Source organism: Phasianus colchicus, chromosome 6 (assembly GCF_987193195.1).
Source record: "Phasianus colchicus chromosome 6, bPhaCol1.hap1.1, whole genome shotgun sequence".
NCBI lineage: Eukaryota > Metazoa > Chordata > Aves > Galliformes > Phasianidae > Phasianus > Phasianus colchicus.
This window is the reverse complement of record NC_143441.1, coordinates 33,084,051-33,107,469: the sequence shown is the minus strand read 5'-3', so window position 1 is coordinate 33,107,469 and position 23,419 is coordinate 33,084,051. Positions and strand designations below refer to the sequence as shown.

Genomic DNA, 23,419 nt, shown 5'->3' with positions numbered 1-23,419 from the left:
TCATATGAATGTACTTTGCTACTATTTTGATGTTCATTTTTCAGTAGAGACTTCTTGATGAAATACATTAAAAAGATAAGATATGTAAATGCTTGAGTTGGCATCTATGGCTAGGGGATGTGAACACTTCTTTTTCTAGGAAAATGGTTTCCTTTACATAAATTAAAATCCTATTGTTTGGCTGAGGGGGTGACCTTGCACATGGACAAGAGGTTAGGAGGCAGAAAGGCTTATCCGTTTGGCTTGTAGGATTCAAAAACAGGCATGCTGCCAGAAAACTCAAACTGAGAGGAGAACACAATTTAAAATAAAGTTTGTAGTATTGTTTTTTGTGGGCTTTTTTGTTGTTTTTTTTTTAAATGAGCAGGAAGTTTTTTTTCTCTAATCAAAACTAGATAACTTAAATATTTTTCTTTGGTAATATCCTGACATTGTCCGTGGATAGGGACCTCCAGAGGAAAAGATAAGTGCTAACGGCTGCTTATGTCAGCCTGTTCCCAAAAGAGAGATCATCTGTCCAGCAGACATCAGAGGGAGTCTGCCTGACAGAGGAGCGTGTGCGCAGAAACCAGATTGCGAGATTGGGACCTAAATAAGATGGTAATCTTTGATTCTCAGTCGTTGTCATCACTTATTCTGTTTATTTCAGTGTTTGAGATTTGACAGTGTGCCATCACTGGGAGTTTTTCTTCCTGTAGAATCTTATTGGCTTATTTGAAAAACAACAAGAAAAAGCAGTGTGTTTTTTTTCACTTCTTAGGAGTTTTGATATCAGTTCTTAAGTAAGTCATCCCCAAACTGTGTTCACAGTGGTATAAAGAGGGTTGGGAATCCAAGAAGTGGGGTTTTGACTATGGAAGCAGTTGTCTTAAGGTTACTTGTGTTTCAGGGGAGGCAGCATGGTTCATAAAGCAGATGGCACGGGGGGGATTGCTCAGGGAAAGTTTAGACTTAGTAAAATCTCAGAAATCAGATTAAGTGGACAGATGGAATTCTGCATTAATATGCTAACATAGAAGGGGTTTTTTTTGTCTTTTATTTCATTTTCCCAAATGATAACCTTGGAGATGCTGTTTTTTCTTTATATAGCTGACAATAAATGTAGTACTAGGAAATTGGTGTTATACTTAAACAGCTGTTTTCACTGTAACTGGTAGTTTTGGTTTGCTCTCATTTGAAAAACAAGCTGTGATTGTTTTTCAGTTTTTTCAGTGATTGCTGAGGGAAGACAGAAATACAAGGAGTTTAGGCTAGAGTTACTTGCTTGTCCATGTACAAACGGCAACCTTGATCTTCATGGGATTTAACCCTGTATTTGCTGCATTCCCACTTACCTGCTTTTCCCACTTTGTTTAGGAATTCCCAAAGATAGGGTTGCACGGTTTTCCAGGCTGCTCAATTTATGTAATGGCTGCAGGTGGCCCATTTCTGCCTGCAGTGCTAAGCAGGGACACATGTTCTTTTTGCCCATTCAGGCAAGGTACATTCACTAGTGGAAATGAGCAGTGAACGTAACCAGCTCTTGCCCTGGACATGAAACACTGCTGTAAGAATATAGTGGCAGGACATGTGTGTGCTGGTGGTGGCAGATGATTGCTGGCTCTGCTTGTGCATGCCCAAGTGGTACTGGGAGCCAATAGGGCACCACAGGCATGACAGCTCAGGTCCAAAAAAGTCCCATTCACACCATATTGGTCAGGAGCCAGGTGTATTAGAGCTATAGGCATAGCCTGCTGTGAATGTGGTTGGCGTGTCTGGGGCACAAGAGTGGTCAGAGTTGTGAATTCACCAGCCTGGAATCTGTTACCTCGGCCATCTCTGCTTGGCAGCGTAGCAAAGAAGCACCAGCACTGGCCATAGGCCTCCAACTTCCAGGACCTTCCTCATCACACTTCTGAAATTTATTGCAGAGGTTTGTTTTCATGGTAATCTTTCTTTGTAGATAGTTCTTAGCACTGTCAATGTGTTAGAGAAAATTTTCTTCAACAATTTCAGTTTAAAGCTTGTGGTCATTCTATTGCTGTGGGAATCGAAGTGATGATGCAGGTTCAGTGTTCAGACTTCACTGCTGCATTAGATAAGGAAAAGAAGCTGCTGTGCGAGAGCAAACCTTAATTTCAGCAAATGATGTACATTTTGTGTGTATGTCAGTGAAGATAATGCATGAAAAGAAAGCAGGGCTGTTCAAGCTGCTAGGATTTTATCTTCTCTCAAGGAAAAAAAAAATCTAAATAAAAGAGGAGAAGTAGCCCCAGTGATTTAGTAGCAGGACATCAGGACATCTTCAGGCCTTCATCACTGTCATTTGTAAACAGCATTTTGGAGACTCCTGTCTTTCCTTATCAGAAAGAGATGGTTGCAGGCTGAAGCTTGCATATAGGGAACTAGAACATGAAAGAGAAATGAATTTCCTTCTGGAGATACTCATGGCTGGCTACCACTCTTTATCACTTAATCAATTTTAGTCATAGTTCCTATTCTAGAATTTTGTCTATAGGGAATCAAATAGGTTTGAAATTTGAGCTATTTCTAATCTTTTTCCTTGATTACTATTTAACAGAGAGAGCAGTATAGCTCCATTGTTCCTTATTATGTATGGTTGTTTTAGGAAAGGCTTACTTACATGTTACTGAGACTGCTTATGTATGGTGTTCAGCTTGTCTTACTCCCTTGCTTTTTTTTTAATACATGATCCACTACTCTTAGCCACATCTGTTCTGAGGAATATTATCACAGTAGCTATCTGACTTTAGGTCTAAGAGTTCCTGCAGGTTCTGAAAATAAAAACTTGTATTGCTTTTTCTCTTCATGTTTGTAAATACATATAGAATTCATAAATACATAGATACACATGAATGCCTCCTTTTATTATTGTGGTTTTCATATGCATGAAATTCCACAGGTTTTTTAGTCATCAAGCAAGTTTTCTAAGGGGGCATTCTGGTATATATTCACCAGTGTATGTACACTGTTTTTTCAATATATGTTGTTTTCTTTGACTATTAAATGTGAAACTGGGAACAAGTCCAGAATCTTTAATAGCTAAAATGTATTTCATGCTGATCTCCACCAAATTGGCATCATCCATTGCCAAGTTCTAAGGCGAGGACTGTGATGATGATGAATTTCTCTAATGGGGTTTTTGTTCTGGGCTGCCTGATATTAATACTTTTGTATTCTAGGATTTAGACAGAAGGTCTCTGCTTATTAAAGGACCCAATATCTTTATAGCTAAAATGCCCTTAGGATAGAGGTACTGATATTTTGAAGGATTGTATTAGATCACAATGTCCTTTTTTAAATTTTATATTGCTGTGTTATGTTTCTCAGCTTACTCAGCTGTGTCATTTCACTACTGAAATTCACAACCTAGCTTTTGTTGAGCTCTTCATTGTTCTTCTTGATGTGATGTCTTGCTGTTTTATATGAAAATAATTTCTTAATATCCTAATATGCAGTATTGGTATAATAGAACATTATCCCCAGTACTGTTCCATGGAAATTAATGGGTTTCTGAATATATATGAAAATGAAGTCCTGTTCTCATTTCTGAGCAGAACATGAAGAAATGAGTTGTGCTTGGAGTGTGAACATCTTGCTTGCTAGTGGCTGCATTTCCATGACACAAGAGGAATTTCACAAAATACTGTCCAGCACCTTATGAGATGAAGTAAGCTGAGGGAGGAAAGTTCACGCAAGAACAATATAATTTCCAAAGGTGAATGCAAAGTCAAGAATGTTGGGAGAAAGGGGGACAAGAGAAGAGAAATAGGTACTCATTTAGGAGAATGGGGCAACCATAAAGGAAACAATCCAAGGACTGGTCTGGTTGAGGCCATTAAAGCATTGCTGGGTCTTTTCAATGCAGCATTTCATTTAAGTCATAGCTATTGGAGAGGCAACAGCTGCTACTTAACAGCATAACACAGAGGAACTATTGAAGGCAGGGAAAAATATCGATATAGAGGGTCCCTTTCTGAGGGACCATCTTGCACTAGCCACTTTGCTTTGTGCAGCAAAAGCTTTGTGACACAATGTATGGTTTAATCACAGGAGTGTCTTAAAGTGGACAAATAATGCGCATCTGGAAACATTTAAACAAGCAATTAGTTCCTGGGAAAAGGGTACATTATTCAAGTAAAATGAAGTTCACTGTGTTGGCTTCTGACTGTATGTCTGCAATATGTATGATACTCCTGACTGGCTTAACAGTCACTTTTCCACCACTTACACTCTCCAGTTGTGCGTGGGGATGGGTCTTGTGATATCTGCTTGCCACTTCTGACACTATGCTGAGAGGCAAGTGAACAGAGAGGCAGGCAAGGTGTTTCTCTCTTGCCCATTGCTAGCACTCTGCATCCAACCTGTATGTGCCCTGTTTTGAGGATAAGGGCCAGATGCTTTGGGGTTTCATTGCCCCAGTTCGGCATCAGCAGAGAAGACCAGTACCAGCTGGAAGGTTCAAAATCTCTGTCTGTATTACAGCCTGCATTCCCCTGGGCTCTGCTCACTCCTCATGACTGCCTGGGTTAGGATGGCCTGGGTTGAAAAGGACCACAATGATCATCCAGTTCAACCCCCTGCTATGTGCAGGGTTGCCAACCACCAGACCAGGCTGCCCAGAGCCATATCCAGCCTAGCCTTGAATGCCTCCAGGGATGGGGCATCCACAACCTCCTGAATTGGAGAGTTGCTGGCCAGGAAGAGAGGAGGCCATACTGTCACCAAAGTTTTAGAGGTTAGCAGTTAACTCCATGTCTTGGTGGCTGTTGCTGTGATAGCATGTTCTAAGTTTTGCTTCCTGCAGAAGCTGCTCTGATTATGATCACTATGATTGTTTGTCATTACAGAAGTAACGCTGAAAGTCCACGTGAGCGATGCCAGCACACATCAGCCAGTAACAGAAGCCTTCATTGAGATTTTTACCAACCAGATCTCCATTGCATCTGGAACCTCAGGAGCAGATGGCACTGCCTTCCTCAAGTTTCAGTATAAATTGGGCAATCAGCTGATAGTGACTGCTAGTAAACATGCCTATGTGCCAAATTCTGCACCATGGAAACCTGTAAGATTGCCTGGTAAGAGATCTTTATTTTTGTTCTGAGGTAAGAGTTTGCATCTAAAGGAAGTTATAATTTTGTATGATGTATTTTAATGCTTGCAGTCCGGGTGGTAGGAAGAATATCTGTTAGCTGCAGAAATGTGAGGTTCCTTTCTCAGCTAAGCTGTGGCATCAGGGCTGTGCAGAGATCCACACTCCTCCTACCTGTCCTTGATATGTCAGTTTTCAAACAACTGTTGATGCTCTTACAGCTCCACAGAGCATATAAATCTTCTCCAGATCGTTTTCTTTATAGGAATTCTGTTTTTAAGTGTTCTGTTTCAACATCTGTGATGTACTAGTTCTTTTATCTCCCAAGGTGTAGCAACAACTGTTGTACTGTAGGCTGTAGTTTACAAAACAGCCCTGGACTTTCAGCTCTTGGCCATGTCCCATAGGACAGTTTAAATCTGCAGTTGTGTTATCTAGATGTAAAGATTCTTTCTAACGTAATTAACATGATTAATTTCATCAGCAGACAAATATAATAATAATACTTAAATGATATTTCTTGTCCAAATGGCTCAAAATTTTGTCCATCTTTAAGGATATTAAGGACTCAGCTGGACAACCCCAAGCATGGTTAAAGCAGGTGACTTCCAGAGATCCATTCCAACCTTATTCTATTCAGAAACTTTCTTAATGTGATTTCTTTCTTTTTTTTTGCCTGTTTAAATAAGATGAAGTGCAGCTTCCTGGTGTATTTAACATACTCCTTAACACACGATCATATATAGTTAGAGCATGCCGTAACTTTTTCTTGTCTCTCACCTCATATCTTTCCCACTCACACCACAGATCTTTTGAACACAGCGTATTCTTCCTGGGCCTGGAATTTGTTGGTTAGGTTTTTTCGCTTATTGCTTTTTCTTAAATATTTATTTTGCGGGAAGGGATTCAAGCATGGTATTGTTTTGGTAAGTCATTGAAGATTAAAGAGCTGTAGTTATATACAGTTTCCACAAAATCTTTATTTCTACAGCTGAAATCTGAGCTTTACTCAGAAAATAGATTCCTTTCACCTTTAACTTCCCCCATTGAAATTGGCAGATCGTTTGCCATTGATTTAATTGGGAGTAGAATCCTTTCTGTACCCTAAACTTAATCCTTCCTTTGATTAAAGAAACAACAAGTTACAACTTGATACCACCTCATGTTGATTTAATGGGTTTGTTCTTGGAAATGTGACATAGAAGTTCAAACCCTAAATACTTAGGCTATTATTTTTTATACTGTAAAGCTTCAATGTCTGTGGTGTTTAACAAACTTACTATTTATATTTAAATGCTCCCCTATTATGCTTGTAAGTAGCGTAGTTTTGAAAATGGAAAACTTTGTTTTTAGTGGTTTTAATCTGGGGTCAATGATGGGGAACAGTCAGCATATTTAAATCTTGATTCTGCAGCGTACTGGGTACACACTTACAGCAGGATCTTCATTCCCTGAAAAAAACAGTACTTGTAGTCACCATCCCACAGACCAGATATGCCATTCTTAGCAGTGTTCCACCCACACCAGTGGTTTAAGCTCACATGCCATCCTGTATGCTGTGGTGAATTAAATATATAGGGATTTATTTCCACCACTTCATTTTGGAAATGATAACCACAAGCTGGGAGTAGCTTTGAAAGCTGTAGGGTGGTAATATTTAAAGCACTATAATAGGACTTTTTTTGAGGGGTCGCAGTTCTTCCATCATAGGCAATATACATTAATTATGATCTTATGCTGAAAGACTGTGCAGCCACTGATCTCATGGCAGCTTTAAGAACCTAGCGTCAAGGATTGTCCTAATAGTTTAGCAGGAATAAACTTTTCTCATATTAACCAAAATAATTACTAGCTCTTTACCTCTTAAGAAGGAGGATTATTTATTTACGTAATAATAAATGGTAGGAAGAAAAGATTAAGATCTCTTTTTCTATTAAACTATTTATCAGCAGAGCCATGACACCGCTTATTAACAGCTCATTAATTTAACATCACTTGAGTTGTTGAAGTGTTCATGATGGAAGATGTGCTCCCCTATCTCTTCTTGCCTACACACAGATTTTTCTTTATAAATAATTTGAAAGAAAATAAAATTGCAACTATTAGTCCATATTTAAGCAAATTATGGGGGGAGAGGGAAATTACTGAGCTATCCCAATTCAGACTAGTGGTAGTGTCAGCCAACACATACCATGGGAAAAAGTAGTCCTAGGATCAGAGAATGCTTGTCATGTTTCTGAGGGAGAAGACCTCATCTGAAAAGTGGTAGCTGTGCAGAAGACATGTAAGATGTAGTAGATGTATGGTTGACAATAAGCTTCTGGTATAGCACTAGAAGAAGAGGGAATAATCTGTAAAATAAGGGGGAAAAAAAGACTAAGAAGATGGAGCATACTATTTCAGTATTTTCTCTTGGTGGAGTCACTCTAGTAAATGCGCGTCTAATTCTGGATCCACAATTCAAGAGGAATGTTTAAAACTGCAGAGGTATATCAAGAATGATTTAGGATTGAAAAATATGGCATATAGGGAAAGACTTATACAGGCTTGATTTATTTGGTTCAGGATAGGAAAAGTCCTGGGGTGGTTTCTCTGAGTCCGTCAGCACCTGCACAGAGAAAAGGAGGTGTGTAAGAAAAGTCTTTTGTCCAGCAGGACTTGATTGAGAAGATGCTCAACACATTTTAGTAGGTAAAAAGACGCACAGTTGAACAGCCATTGTAATTAGTTGCTAACATGCTGGTGCTGTGGTGTATTCTTCACCACTTGACAGTTTAGGAAAAAACTGATAAACTGAAAAACATATTGTAAAACAGGTAAGTGCAGCTATTGGATCTGAAGCATTAATTAATTCAGGAAAGGCTGCTATTACATGGGAGTGAGAGTGAATCATCACAGTGGTCCTTCTGGCCTTAAAAACGATGATTTCCTGTCTTTGTCATGCTGGAAAAAGATTGTGTAGAAGAACCCATGGGAAGTTTAGGAATTATCTATGCATTATAATGGGGTGTATACAGAAAGCGTTAGTGTGGTTTATTGTATTGAGCTCCCCAGGGTGTCTAAGTTTTATTAGCTTTCTTCATACAAATTAAGCTACTGAAGTAAAGACAAACAAATTTTGTACTTGTGACCATGGTGCTACTTACAGTAGGCATCCTTACTTACGTTGCATAGATGTTTCACATGCAGAGCATTTGAAAGAAAATTCTCAGTTGTAATTGCAGTAGCAGTGTGGCCTCTCTTTTGTTTCTAACATCTATGCTAGAATAGTTCAGGTAGAAGGGCCCTACATATACCAGAGTCCATCTGCCTGGTAACTTTAGGGCTAACCAAAAGGTATTAATGAGGGCATTGTCCGAATGCCTCTTGAGCACTGACAGACAAGGGGCACCAGCTACCATGCTCGGAAGCCTGTTCCAGTGCTTGAGCACCCTAACGATGAAGAAATTCTTCCCAGTGTCCAGTTTGAACCTCCTGTGGCACAGCTTTGTGCCAGAGCTGCAGATAGTGATGAGGTCATCTCAGCCTGGTCAACCCAAGTGCCCTGAGCCCCTCCTCGCAGCCCAGGCCTTCCGGCCCTGTTACCCACTTTGTTGCCCTCCTCTGGACACTTTTAAGAGCTTTAACATCCCTTTTATATTATATTGCGGAGCCTAGAACTGCACGCAGAATTCAAGATGAGGCCACACCAATGCTAAATGCAGTAGGATGATCACCTCTTTTGACCAGCTGGCCGTGCTATGTTCAGTGCAACTCAAGATGTGATTTGCCTGGCTGTCAGGGCACACTGCTGGCTCATGCTGAGCTGCTCTCCCGCCACTCAGCTCCTATCTGTGCCTGTGTCCAGCATTGCTCCATCCTGTGCAGCACCTGGCATTTACCCTTGCTGAATTTCATGCCATTGGTGATTGCCTGCATGGTCTCTGGTATGAAGGAAGGCATGTTCACTGAGGGAAAATTTTAAAACCACATTACAGTCTGAAGAACTTGTGCTGTTCTTCTGTCATCAGTTCTGGAAATGTTTTCGTGAGCTTGTGGTCATCTCGGCATGGAACAAGCACTTCCTAGATGCAAGTATGGGATAGTGCCAGGTATCAAAAATGATTAGTCTGTATTCATTTCCTCCTGTCTTTCTATCTTTGAAAGCCAAGCATGAAGCACAGGGCGTTCTAATTCTTAGTGTGCTCATGGGTACATGTTTTTATGGGTGCAGGAATCAGACGTTGTCAGTGGCGAAGTCCGTGTGTAATTATGGTCTTCTGGGTTTGGAAAGTTTGGAATGAATTTGTTTCTTAATTTTCACTCTCTGGGCATGTCTGCATATATACCCTCCCAACACACCAGCACCCACCCACCCACCCACCTTCTAAGGAATGTCTGCATCCAATGGCATGCAGATTTCTTGCAGCATGTGCCATTTAGCTATCCCTTTTCATACCACGTGATAGAATGACACTGATTCTGCTATATGTAGAGGTTCCGTACTGTAGGTAATGACTCAATATGGACATGCTGTATTTTAGACCCAGTTATTCAGACTTAATCACCATACATTGCATTTCCTTATGACTTTTTATGTAAGCGTCTCAAAGTATTTATAAGTTAAGTTTCCTTAAAATTCTTCTTATGTAAGATGTATACAATTTCACAGAAAAATTAATTCAGTCAGACTCAGTTAGTGTTTCACTCATGTTTATGTAATGACAAGTGTTTTTGTGGAGCTGGAAATATAACCTGAAACCGTGCTTTCCACTGTACCCATCTGTACTTTGAGCTGCCATGCATGACTTTATTTGGATTGGTAAATGCATATGGTTTCTCTCAGGTATATAATATTTTAGTTTCGGTGTCTGTTTTTGCAAAATAAAATTGTGTGTTCTGTTGTTCTCAAGTTTTGTTTGTGAGATATATCTCACTTAAACGACTTCTCTTCCGCAGTCTTCTCTTCACTGAGTCTTGGCCTTCTTCCTGAACGCTCAGCTACTCTAATGGTCTATGATGATGTAGTCCAGATAGTCTCAGGATTTCAAGGTATGCTGATTTTTGGAAGATGTAATTGAAATTTAAATGATATTTCAAACAAAAAAAATGCCAGTCTGGTACTTTTAGAACTATAGTGTGGGTGAGACTAGTATTTTATGTGGAATTGTTATGAGTTCCCTGAGGAGTGTTTCTCTCTGGGGTGATTTTACTGAATCGATTAATAGCAAAATTCATCCCTAATTGCTGTGACTAGGGAATTCAAGATAGCTGGTAATAAACAGGCTTGAACTTCAGTGTGCCATTTGAGAACTAGAGATTAAATTTCTTTTGTTATCTACTAGATGTTAGATCATCTAACTTCATCTAATCATCCTTGCAGTAAACATTTTCTGGTGTTCCTATTGTCTAAGAATTTTCTCTGATTTTAATTTTTCTTATCTCCTGCTGTGAGTGCTAGAGGCATAGAGAAATTGGAAATACCTCACATGTGTATTGCTAATATATAAACTTGCTTTCCTTAATTACTTCCTGTGAATCCTTAGCAGACTGACTGCAGTCCCATATATTACAGTGAAATCCAGTGGATTAGTAGAATAAAATCTGGATCCCCTTTCCATAAGGCCAAACACAGAAGTAAAAGAAACTGTAGGTACTATCAGTCAGATGAGCACAGTGCAACTTCTGAATTACACAGTAGGTCATCAGCATGTTCACCTAATCCATCAGGAATCCACCTCCCTTAGCACAACTGACCTGATATACTGAGTTAAGTCTGTTAATAAAAGAACAGAACTTTTTAAAGGTATCTTAATGAGACAAAACAAAGGGACATCCTTCCTGTGAGCACTCCTAATTGGGCATAAACTGTCTTATTCACATGCATTAAGAGTACTTAAATGTTAAACTCTAGCAGATAGTTAATAAACAGAGGAATAGTACTTTTAGTAATACTAAGAGATAACCTTATTTTATATCTAAGGCAGTATAATACAGTTATGACTTCCTAATATCTATTTTTAGGATAGAAGCCATCCAGATAGAGTGGACTTTTCATTAATGAGAGCACTAAATATGACTGAAGTTTAAAGAGCAGCAAACAAATTACATAGCTGCTGGAATGCTCAGGAAGGGCTAGAGAGCAATACAGCTGTGGTGCATAGATTCTGCTGCTTGAGCAGTGACATTATATAATGGAATAAATCAGATGGACAGTGGGCCATGTTAAATCATAAGGGATTCCACTGGGCAAACCATAAAACATTGTTTGCTGACAGTATTCTAACAGGATTAAGTAAATACTCAATTCTCGTGCACATGTGCTAATATTACACAGCATACTTAAAAGAAAAATACTCATTTTTACAATCTCCTTTCTTAAACAGAACAAAAAATTAGGCACAAACACCAAGCAGGGACATGTAAAGGCTAAGGGGACATTTACCAGCCAAGTGAGGCTCTTAAATATTTTCCTTGTAATCTTGCTTCCTTCCGTGAGTTGATTTAAGACTCATAACTGATTATGATGGTGTAACAGGGAAAGAAAATAAAAAAAGAAAATGTTACCCAGAGTATTCTAAGAATTTGAATTTGAACTCCCCTTTTTACAGAGTAAAAACTATTTCATGGTACCAACCCACACTCCTTTTTTTTGGAATTGTCTTATGATGAAACCTAAATGAAAGGCAGATTGGACTTTGTACCAGCGTTTGAATGAAGCCTCTCTAATCTTGATCCAAAATCCTTGTGACCTAGTTTTTCTCTATAACTTCTCCAATTTATTTCCCAGTTATTTCAAGCTGCTGCAAAAGAGTTGATCAGGAGTCACCTTAGTGCAGAAAAGAGAGCAAAGCAGAACTTATTATACTAGGAACAGACTGGGAACACTGGTGTTTGAAGCACCAATCAAAGGAAAAGAAAGGCATGTCTAGTACAGTAAGTTACTGGTTGTTTTTGAATAATTAATCAAGTAAGCAACTTATTATGCAATTGAGAAGCTTGTGTTGATGCAGCCAACCTCATTTTCATGATGGCCTTACAATCCTCTGCAGCATCCTGTCTGTAATTGCAGGAGATAGAGCTCGCCAGCCCTGGGTCATTTAAGTTATTTAATACCAGCAGAGTGAAGAGCTGAACTTTTGCATTCAGTGCATGGGAACTATATTGGTACCCTCTATCTGTCTCTGACATATGAGCAATCAGGGCATTAATTGATTGTATTTTAGATATTACTTCACGTAGACTGAAGCTCAGCTGCCAGTGTGGTGCCACATGTCACACATCCTGCATGGCAGGGGATGCCTTATAGGAGCTCCTTGAGATGTGCACTGGAAAATGGGAAATGACAGCTTTAAAATCATGGTTAACGTGTTGACAAGTAGATGTCTAAAGCAGATATGATCAGTGCTCAGAGTCCTATTTCTTATGGCACTCACTGAGTGGAGGGATCTCATGTGCCATTTATATAGTGAAGTCTATTTGGGTGCAATTTTGTTTTTGTAAGTCAAAACCAGACATCTTTAATAATAAAAGCTGTAATATTGACCTGTTCCCCCTAGTAAGTGCTGACTTGCTGAAAAATACTGTTAAAGAATCTGGTTGGCATAAATGTGTTTTGCCATTTCTGATTCCTTCAACAAGTCTATTCCCAGTCATAAGCCCTAATGTGCCCTATGACCTCTGCTAAAGAGTGCATTGGTGTGTCTTCTAGCAGTGTAGAAAGAAATGGCAGCTGGGGGGCTGGGGCAGTGTGCTGGTGGCATAGCAGTATGCTGGAGGGGAAGGAGTGTTCCTGGTGTAAAGAAAGCCCTGCTTGGGTAGTCTTCGCTGTAGTACCTAGATCTCTAAACACCTACTAATGCATTAACCATCTGGGAGGCACTGAGAAGTGAATATCTTTGTTCCTAGTTTTAGAGAAAGGAAGAGCATGATGCAAAGGATGAGCAGCTTGTCTGATATCCCAGACTTGGCCTCATAGAAGGGAACCAGATTCCTTGGAGCATTTCAATATCAAAGAGCTTGTTAATCTAGGATGTGAATTAAGTAGTTATTCTGCACTAATTCTTTGTATCTATAAGCACAGACTATCTACACAGGAAGCTGTTTCTGAGTAGCTTACACCTTAGAATTTACATCCAAATTCAGTGTTATGCAAGTTTCCTGTAGGGTTTGGGACTTAGCCATGAACATTTTGCATTGTCTGTAGAATTCAAGAAATAGAGGTTTGCTTCGCCCTGGGAGCTCTTTGCTGTCCCAGTGCTACAAAATAATCATTTTTAAGTAGAAAACTCCAAAGCCTGCCTGTTAATTACTCCATCTGTAGATTGAACAACAGTTATTTTCTTTTTAATGCTTAATTACTTGTATCTTCAGAAATACAATGCCAGTTTTTGGCAACTCAATTTTTCTTAATCAGATATTTACACAGCAGAAAATCCTAAAATTTTGCATGGAACAGATCACAATGTTATTCTTTTCTTTGTTGTATTTTCTTTTTCTCTTTTGTTACTATGGATGCTTATTAGTATGGGACTTATGAACCTGCACAGCAGTACGGTCAGTGATCTCTGAGTTTGAACAGTTATGTCCCTAGGTACAGCAAACTGTATGATATTATGAGGCAGGAGGGAGATGAGTCTTCCCTGAGTTCACTTCAGTCAATTCATTTAGAGTGTTGTCATTTTCCATTTAAACCTAGACATTGACTAAGAGAGATTTCTTCCCACTTCACTGGTGTGTTTTTCAATGACTATCTTAAACATTTAAGAATACTGCTAGTCTTAAAATCCTTCTGTAAATACTTCCAAGTTTCAGATTTTTTTTTTTAATATTTTACAGCTTATTGTTGCAGAATTACCAAAGAAATGACAGCTAAATAATGATCACCTGTTTGGAGATAGTTGCCTGCCAACTAGACTTTTTTTTGCTGGTAATGCAAAGTTTGGTCTCTTTCTTATAGCTGGAGCTCCTGCTGGAAAACAGTTCAAGAAAAGATGCCAGTCACTTGGCTAATACATTGGTAATTGTAAATTTCTGGAGTCGAGTCAAGCTCTTTAATCTTTGTCTCAGTGAAGTTATACACAGCTCAAAGCTGCAATCTCAGACTAATAGAGGAAAAGAAGCAAAACTGTTTTGAGTTGACATATTTGAACCACATTGTCAAATGCAAAGAAAGGGGGAAAAACCTGTTAGCCTTTTGATTTTGTTCTTTGGGGAAGTGTTCTTTGATTGTTCAAAGTGAGCTCTGGAGAACACAATAGCTTCTGATTTAAAAACTAATTTGCATGAAGCACACAGAAATTTGCAGATGGAGTCTTGCTGTGTGTTGCTGAACAGTATTAATGGTAAGCATCCATTGGAAACGTCCATTGACTTTGTAACCCAGGATTCAAATGAGACTTAAATAGTACACGAAACAGTCCTAAATTCTGTTGCAGTAAAGACCCCCCAGTAAATATTTAGCAACCTTGGAAAAACTGCTAAAACTGTACCAGAAGAAGGAAAAATGAGGAATTACATGCTAAGTAATCTGTTTCTGTTTATATGTGTTCTTTGCAAGGGAAAGTATGGAAACTGTTTTCACCCACGCTTTGTCAAGAGAATGTTTTTATCCAGTGGTTAAATAAAAAGTGACTGTTATCTAGTACATAGCCAAAGCTATGCAAAACCAAAGTGCAGAAGTTATGCAGGTTAATTGGGACTGCAAGTAGGATTGTCGTTTCATAGAACATCACTTCAAAGAGCATAAATTTATCTTGCTATTTCAAAAGAGACAAAATGTAAACACAAATGGTGAACTGGATACTTTTCTGAGCTTTCACACGCGTCACCTCAAATTTTGTTTTCGTTTCAGTGACATTCATTAAAAGAGGCATGAAATTTGAGGTGATCCGAGGAAATAGCATAGTTAGAAAAGCTTCTGACATTATCTGCCTGAACAGTTTTACTCAGAGATGCTTCTAGGAAAACAATGGCAATTGCAAAATAAACACAAAAGTACTGGTTTTCCTTCATGTGCTGCTATAACTTTCAGATGTCTGTCCTTCTCAAGCTATTTCTACTTGTAATATTAAAAAAAACAACCTCTTAATGTGCTTCCATAAATATGAACTTCTAAATATTCTGCCCACCTTGGATATAATGTCATTTTTAACTTTTTTTTAGGTGCACGCACTCAGCCACAAGTTCACTTTCAGAGAAGATCAGTGAAATTACCAGAGAACACGAGCTATAGTGATTTGACAGCGTATCTGACCGCAGCCAGTTCACCCTGGGAAGTGGACAGTTTCCCTTACTTGCAGGGACTGGATGGAAATGGAACAGGTAAGCCATCACTTCGGTTTTGCTCTGATTTCATATCAGTCCAGGACCAACTAACTTTTGACCATGTAATTTTTTCCATCTTATTACAATAAACATTCTTTAAAATTCAGATGGCATTATTGGTTCAACTGCTCTGTCAAAATGCTGTTCTAATGAGATTTAATGTACCAGAATTCATGTGGTATTGACATCAACTATTTTTTGTGCTGATAATCATAGTTGTAGGAATCAGTGTTTAAATTAACACAGAGAGCAAGGTCCCTCCTAAATGGAAGGACTGAATAACACAGAGCAAGATTCCTGATCTTGGAAGGACAGAGAAGTTTGCTACACTTGAGCTAAGTCTCTGAATTTGTCATTTTGCATTTGCATATATGAAAATAGATTAATATGAAGGAGAAAAAGAGAATATTTATATTGAGGATGTGATAACATTTCTTGTTCAATCTCTATATAAAAAGAGCTAAAAATCCTAAATATCAAGGATCTCATAATTTTGTTTCAGCTGAGAGTTGTTTCATTGTCTTTTAAATTACCTTTAAATCTAGCTTTGGCCAAAAACTGCTAATTCTTGTAGCACCAAAGGAAAAGTACAAACTGTATTAAATTCAGAGCCACAATACATTTTTGTGATTGCAACTGCTTGTAATTCTTCTTGCACTTCTCGTTTAGTTTTGGCTGTAATAATTGGTGTTGTGTAGGCTAAAGAAAAATGCATGAATTGGGCATAGAAGGCTTGAAATGCTTCAACTGCTGTGAAAGGAAGAACTGTGTGTTCTCTGTGGCTGTACTGGGGTTAGAAAGAAATTAATGGACTTCCAGTGCAGCAAAAGCAATTGAGATGAGGAAAACCTTGCTGTGGTGTGGGTTGTTTAAACTATAGAATCAAATGCTTGAGGCTGTTGGACTGAGTTAGACAATCACCTGTCAGGATGGCATAGGCATAGCTGAGCCTGCTTTGAAGCAGGCTAAATAGCCCCTTGAGGTCCCTCCCTGCTGTTTCTCAGGATACGTTTACTTGTGATGTTTTGATCTAGGTGACTTTGAATGCTAGGTCATGCAAGTAAAGGGTATGTGGCTGAGCTTTCTGGTTTTCCCTCAGGGTGGAAAAAAAAAAAACCAACAAGCAAAATAAACTTCCTCTTCCCTTTGTACATATCTGAATATCTCATTTTCTATTACAATTAGAAATGTTTCTGCTACCTTATTCCAATCCTTCTGTCTGCTTCAGTGAGTACATCTCATCCTATCCCTTCACCTGTCATTTCCTCATTTTCATCTTCAACCTTCTGTTTTCTCTGGCTGTATTCAGACATCTTCTAATATCTCTTATCTCTTTCTAAAAGGAGGGGACATACTTATCATGTTCATCTCTCTGTCTACTTCCTCACCTCCTTTCCTTTTATCTCTAAACCCACTGAGCAAACTGTTGGATAATGTGTGGAGAATTCCTCTCTCCCAATTCTTTTCTCAGTGCTATGTAGACCACCTTCCCACGCATTTATTTAGTGACATTTTGGCATGACCAATTTTCACAGGAGCTGCACTATCAGGGCATCATCTTCCTCCTGTTTTAACCACTTGGCCTCCTACAAAACAGCTACAAAATGCACCCCTACGTTTTTAGTGTCTGTATATACAGACTATGAAGGGATCTTCTCTTTTTGAGCGTGGATGCCTTTAATTTGACTTTTATTAACCTTCACTTAAAATTATGTGCCAAAAGACGAGAATGAGTGGCAAATAAATGGGTTCCAATAAATTCTTAAGAGCCTTGTCTTCTGAATGCTGTAGCATCTACTATGGAATAGTATAAACTGTGAATATATTCAGTATAGATAGTCTATTTTTAGTAGGAATTTCTCTATCTGTGGAACATTAAACTGTAAAGTCCTCACCTTGGGTTGACTTCCTTTTCTTCATCTCTGAGTGACATGGTGAAGATGTCACCTGAAAAAACTTTTGAAGGAATAAAAAATGAGATAATCTGTTGAGGATTTAAAATTTTCTGTTCCAAAGAAAGAAGAACAATGGGAAAAAATTGTAGAATTCCTAACCAACTTTGCTGAATGCTGCCCCTCTACCTAATTGTTCGTTATTCTGTTCTTTCACGGTTTCTTTGTAGGTCTGTAGACTTTGAGAGAGGTCCTCTCATTTGTTTAAATCAGCTCAGTTCTCTGGCTGGTATCTATCCAGAGTGACTTTACAGTTGTTTTAACTAAAATATATTCTCTATGAATTCAGCAGTTTTTTACAAAATCCTAAATGGATACCAAAATAGTAACATGGGCCAGTAAAAATTCATTGCATGATCAAGCATGTTCCAAACATTATGTTCAAACATTTTGCTGAAAGTAGTGATCAGCCTATATAGTGTTAGCTTGTTTTCTGTAGTAGTCACTGGCTGGAAAACTGTAGGATGGTTTCACAAAATATCCTTTTGACCAGGCTGGGTGAAACCTTCCAAGCAACAGTGGACAAAGCTGGCTAATTATCATTACTCCTGCTGGGTTTGTAGGGTGTCACGTCTGAGTCACAGTGGATTTTCCTCTGATGTTTTTTAGAGCTCTTTACAGGTCACCAGAAGTCAAAAATGGCAACAAATAAATGAAAGCTGACATTTATTGAAGTCCATTCCCATTTAATCTGTGCATGTCCTCATCAGTTTTACAACATGTGAGAGTTTCATAAGCATTGATTTTAATTTACCTTCACAATTGAAGGGGAGTAAATTTATCTTTTTAATGGACATTTACGTAGTGTACCAGATGGCAAACTGAAGGATTTTTTTTCTACTTGCCAAAGATTTCAGAAACTTCATCTCCTAATGTAACTTCGGCCCAGCACAGAGCAAAGAGTCAGTGCTTCTTATGTAAAAAAGATGCAAGCAATGTTTCACCATCCGGATACATTTTGGGGGCTGGATATTCATTTTTATGGATATTAGGCAGGTATGCTTTATCAAGAGAGGAATGAAAGCAAAATTCATAGCTTGCCTTATCTGAAAATAAGTACAATATAAAATATAACCTAGTTTTAGATATTTATCTAAAAGTTTCTAAATCTAAAGTTACCCTTTTGTCACTAGGAATCTGTAAGCTAGAAAGTGACCAGGAATTAGCAAGAGGAATTTATTTCTTTAACACTGCCTGAGGAGCTCAGTGACCCAAGAGCAGTGACTTGGGGACAGGCATCAATGGGACAGCAGTTACAGGTACACAGGGAGGCAGTGGATTAAATAACTGTGAATAAATGAACGACTTTTCACACCAATTCCCTCTTCTCTGCTTCATGTTGTATGGCTGTAGAGGTGTGATACCATGCACTGTTGGAGCTCATAATATCCATGCTTGGGTAGGCTGGCATCTTTCCCCTGTTCTGTATTTAAATTCTCAGACCTTATTTTCTATTTTTTTCTGTTACCTCTCTGGCTTTCTTAGATGGCCATCTTCATGCTCCTGTTTTCTCAGCAGTTCAGGCCTTCTGGAAGCAGTCCTTCTGCCCCTCAGTTTATAGGAGATCAAAGCAGACCTGTGCACTTGGGTGTGTTCCAAACCTCCTTGGCCTGTTGGCTGTGGAACACTGTCCTTGGAATGTGGGAAAGACGTGTCAGAGTAGTTGCTGTAGTAAATAAGCCACATGCGGAGTTACTTGTGGTTATTTCCCATGTCTTTAGCTTGGTATCTCTAGAAGAATTCAAAGAATTTAAAATTTGGGGGAGTTTTGAGGAGTTCTGTCTTTTTTTCTTTTTGCCACCTCCACTCCTTCTGCCCTTTGCAGGTGGTGTCCTAACTTCAGTGAGCTGGCTGCCACTGGGGGACATCCAGTTTGGTAAGGGCCATTTCTACAAGCTGTCTGTTATGAGGTCTTGTAAAGGTCCTAGTGCTTTCCCACTGGTTTGTAGAACGTGTTTGACCTGATGAGGACTGGCACTGAGATGCTGTATGTTCCTGAGGACCCCTTGTTGTGACTTGGTGTAGCTGATGGACAGATGAGTGTTGGGCAAAAATGTGCTTTTACAGGGAGTTTACTGGCATAAAATGACAGGATTACAGGCAGGGTGTAATCTCTCACTATCGACCAAACGCCCCCATTCCTTTCCTTACCTGCAAAGATTAGCCCTGTGGCAGGATCAGCAGCTGCACAACCACTGCATGCAGCGCTTGTGAGCAGGCTTTAGCAGCAGTGTGAGCTCAGATGGGCTCAAACCCTTGCAGAACGGAACGATCTGTGTCTTCACTTCGCTTTGAGCTTCAGATCTTGGTTTTAAACAGTACCAGAAAACTTTTTTCCCCTGAATACGTACATACATTTTCCTTATTTTTTTCCTGTCATCTATTCATTCGGTTACATAGCTGCAGGGTTATAATATTTCTTTAAATCATGTGTGGGGAAGTAATTGCCACTGGCATACAGTTGAAACATAAAGAATGAGTATTATCTTGTATACATAAAGTGATGTCCTAATAATCCATTTATCTTGGTTTATCTCAGTGGAAGCCCAAACAAAATATATTGTGGCATTCTTAAACATGAGCAATCATGTTTGCAGCGTCCTTGCATATATGAGTGTCATAATGTAGGTTTATACAAATATGGTGCTGAGATATTTTTTTTTCCTGTAATTGTGGCTGTGATGCTTGTATTTATTATTTTACAGCAAATGAAGATTCAAAAGTATATTCAGGAGATTTTGAGTTGTGATTTTTTAATCTTATGTATTTTTCACTTTATTTTGGAGAATTCTGAAGTATATGCATCTTGTTGGTTGTGAGTTTTGTAATGTGGGGAAGATTAATGCTACTTTCCCTTGAGAAATATATCAATTTGGTGCTGTGGCGCTGAACCAAATGGGTATGTCTTAAACTTTGGGAAAGTCTGTAATCATAATTTTCATTCATTCTCTTGGTACAGGAAACAGCACTAGGTATGACCTCACCCCTGTTGCTGCAGTCAGTGTCCATCTTCTCAACAGTGATGGTACTCCAGTCCCAGTGAATGGCCCCATCTACGTAACAGTGCCTCTGCCAACAAACAGCAACTTGAAGCACAATGCACACGTTCCAGCATGGAGGTTTGACCAAAAATTTGGTAGGTCACATTTAATTATGATTCCCTAGATGGCTTCGTTTATCTGAAACTAATGTATCACTAGCATTTATTGTCTTACGTTATGTTACATATTAAAGTCTTCACTGGAGTGTACAGAAAGTATGCTTTCTGTCTAAAAGAAGAGAAGATGGAGTTGTTTTATTCAAGCAATATGTAGTATTTGTGCAAATATATTTGAGTAGCATTCTGTGCCACTTCTTGACAAAAAACTTCATAAATGTAGCATTTTGAAATTATTGAATGTTTTACCTAAAACTATCCTGAGAGAACTTGATTTCAGGCAGAGACTGAGAAACAGAGCTGTATCAGCTGCAGTATTGAACTGGAAGTCTGGAGAAATGGAAACTACTCTTATCTTTGCCACCAGTCAGCTATTTGACCTTTGGTCCATCTCTTGTCTTTGTCACTCAGTTTCCTGTCTGACATAGGAAATATAACAGTGACTTCTTTTCTAAATCCCTTTGAGATTGACTAATACCATCAAGGAAGTACATTGTAGGTGTGTTAAAATACTTTGATATGACAAAATATCTAATTGGTATAATCTGTAAAATGCTGTCCAGTTTTTACACTGCAGAATAACTTGCTATTGCGAGCAGGATTTCTCCTGAAATCTGTGTTTTAGTCTTTCTCTCTCTTTTTTTTTTTTTAATAAGGATTGTTTTTTCCATTGCTAGCTAGTATCCTGTGCTGGCCTTCTTTATACCTTTAAAGTGTAAAGGACCAAGCATTTAAGTCTTGTCCTGATAATTCCACTTCCACAATTATTTCACTGTGTCCTCTGAAGTATAGACCAGATGATTGTTACGAAAAATAAGTCAAGAAAGAAGAATGGAAGATGAGAAAGGCAGAGGATGTGAGGCAGAGAGGAAGAAAAAGGAAACAGATATGTGGGGTTGTGCAGATAATCAATGGGGCTTTGTCCCTGCAGGGCACAGGTTTTGAGCCAGTTTGTGATCATGTCCAGAAGTGGAACAACCAGCCTGAAACCATTGTGCTGGAGGAAGGGGAGGGGAGGGGGGAAGAGAGAGGTGAAAGGGGAAATAACGTTTTTGTTTCCTTCCTGCCTCTGTTTGCTGAAATAGGTGACTTTTTTTCAAATAGCATGCCTGATAAATCACTTGTCGGGAATCGGTTGTATTAGAGAGTAAAGCAGTAGGATTTAATAAAGAGTAGTTTTGAATACAGTGCAAAATTGAGTAGTAGAAAAAGTGCGCGATAAGTGGATTGAGAGTTTCCCTTAACAGCGGAAATGTTGGTTTTCTTGTGGTGCCCTAGCAGTGCATTTCACTTACCTTCTGCTTGACACTGATTTTGAGTTGTGATTCTAGAAAACATTCTGTTTTCCCTTGTTAAAGGCAAGGCTGGTAAGACTGGCTCATGTTTACTTTCTCCACAAGAAACAGTCCATCCCTAATCCTTCCTGCCAGCTGTGTTACATCTGAAGCTTGCCTCACTGCAAGTTACTCACTGCTGGTCAAAACACTCTGATTTTGATTATGGAGCTTTCTCATTTACAGCCAAATTTCCATGCCCCTGCAGTGGGCCACAAAAGTTCTCTCTTACTATGGAGGATGTATTTTACTGTTACATATAAAGAGCTAGTTACCCTACTGTGTTCAGTGTGTATTATGTAGTACAGATCAATATGGGTTAATTAATTACTGCTGCAGCTTGAGGCTCCTAGTCTGGACACAAGTTCATGATAAACTAATAGATCACTTGTGTTGTAGGGAGGAGAAGGCATGAGGACTACTGAACAAAACAAGTTTTTTGTCAGGCCACTTAACTTCGCAAACTCATGGAGAGGAAGGTACTGAAGACATTATCCTTAGGCTCCAGCTCACACTTCAGCTGAAGTAAGCATCTTTCCATGCAGCCAAAGATGATGAACAAAGACTTATTTAAGCCCTGATTGCAGCATGCCAGTTCTAGCAGAATTTTGGCCACATCCCAACCAATTTAAATTAGAACAGACTAATTTAATAAGTGGAGCAGCTACTCTATCTTGTATGGGCTGCATTAGCACCCTAAGGGCTGTCAAACTAGCCGTATGTAGCACTGGCAGGGGGGTACCCTGTCATTCTCTGTGCCTGTTGTGCTTGGAATCTGAAGGGAGGAGGCTGGATTGTGACTGGGATGGCCTCATACTGGAGAAATGCTTACCAGGCAAGTAAGTTGTTGTAACCCTTTTGCACTGCCAGCTCTGTGCCTTGTCAGGATAGGCCCTCTAACCTCATTATTCTGATTTTTGTCTTTCATTTCAGGAGCTGTTTTTTTCAGAGCTAATTACATTGTGGTCTATCCTTAATAGCTTTTCAGTGGCTTAAATTTTCACACTTGTATCTGAAAATTGAGTAAATGCCAGAGATGGAAAACCATGAATGTATTGCCAGGCAATAATGCAGTGCTTCTCTCTGGTGTATTTACAGTACAGTGGGCGTTTGTTCGTGCAAGCCATTGTTTTTGTTCAGAATCCATGTGGTTGTCATCATTACTGTATCAAATATAATTTCTGCTCTAGAAAGCAGATTTTTTTTCACTTTTAGGAGAAGGGAGTGGAAAAGGGACAGAAGTAATAGAAATGTGTCTAAATTCTTATAATCACATACATTATGCTGAGCTCATGGTGCACCTGATATAAATGCAGTGGTGTCTGACTGGAAGCGCAGAGGTTTTCATGGTTTCTACAGAAACTATGCTTATTTTCATATTACAGCAGCTAAATATAATTGATAGCTTCTTAGGATATTTGCCTTAAACAAAAAATAAACAGTTGTCATTCCCAGTTTTTCACTTTGAGAAAGAGCTATAGAGAGAAGGGCTCAAGGCTGAGGGTGTCTACAGTGGCACTGGTGAAACAGCCAGAAAAAGCAGGCTGACATCAAAATAAGACAAGCTGCTGCATCTACT

General features: G+C 39.0%; 1 protein-coding gene across 2 annotated transcripts in view; it reads left to right on the top strand.

Moving 5' to 3' along the window:
• Positions 1 to 23,419, top strand: part of FAM171A1 (family with sequence similarity 171 member A1) — a 92,452-nt gene that overhangs the window by 50,241 nt on the left and 18,792 nt on the right. Inside the window, exons 4-7 of one of the 2 annotated variants that reach the window (XM_031614503.2) lie at positions 4,851 to 5,078; positions 10,031 to 10,123; positions 15,236 to 15,394; positions 20,309 to 20,485. In XM_031614503.2, the coding sequence (XP_031470363.1) occupies positions 4,851 to 5,078; positions 10,031 to 10,123; positions 15,236 to 15,394; positions 20,309 to 20,485 (657 nt within the window). The remainder of the gene's footprint in view (positions 1 to 4,850; positions 5,079 to 10,030; positions 10,124 to 15,235; positions 15,395 to 20,308; positions 20,486 to 23,419) is intronic. The other variant, XM_090142865.1, reaches the window with a different exon arrangement.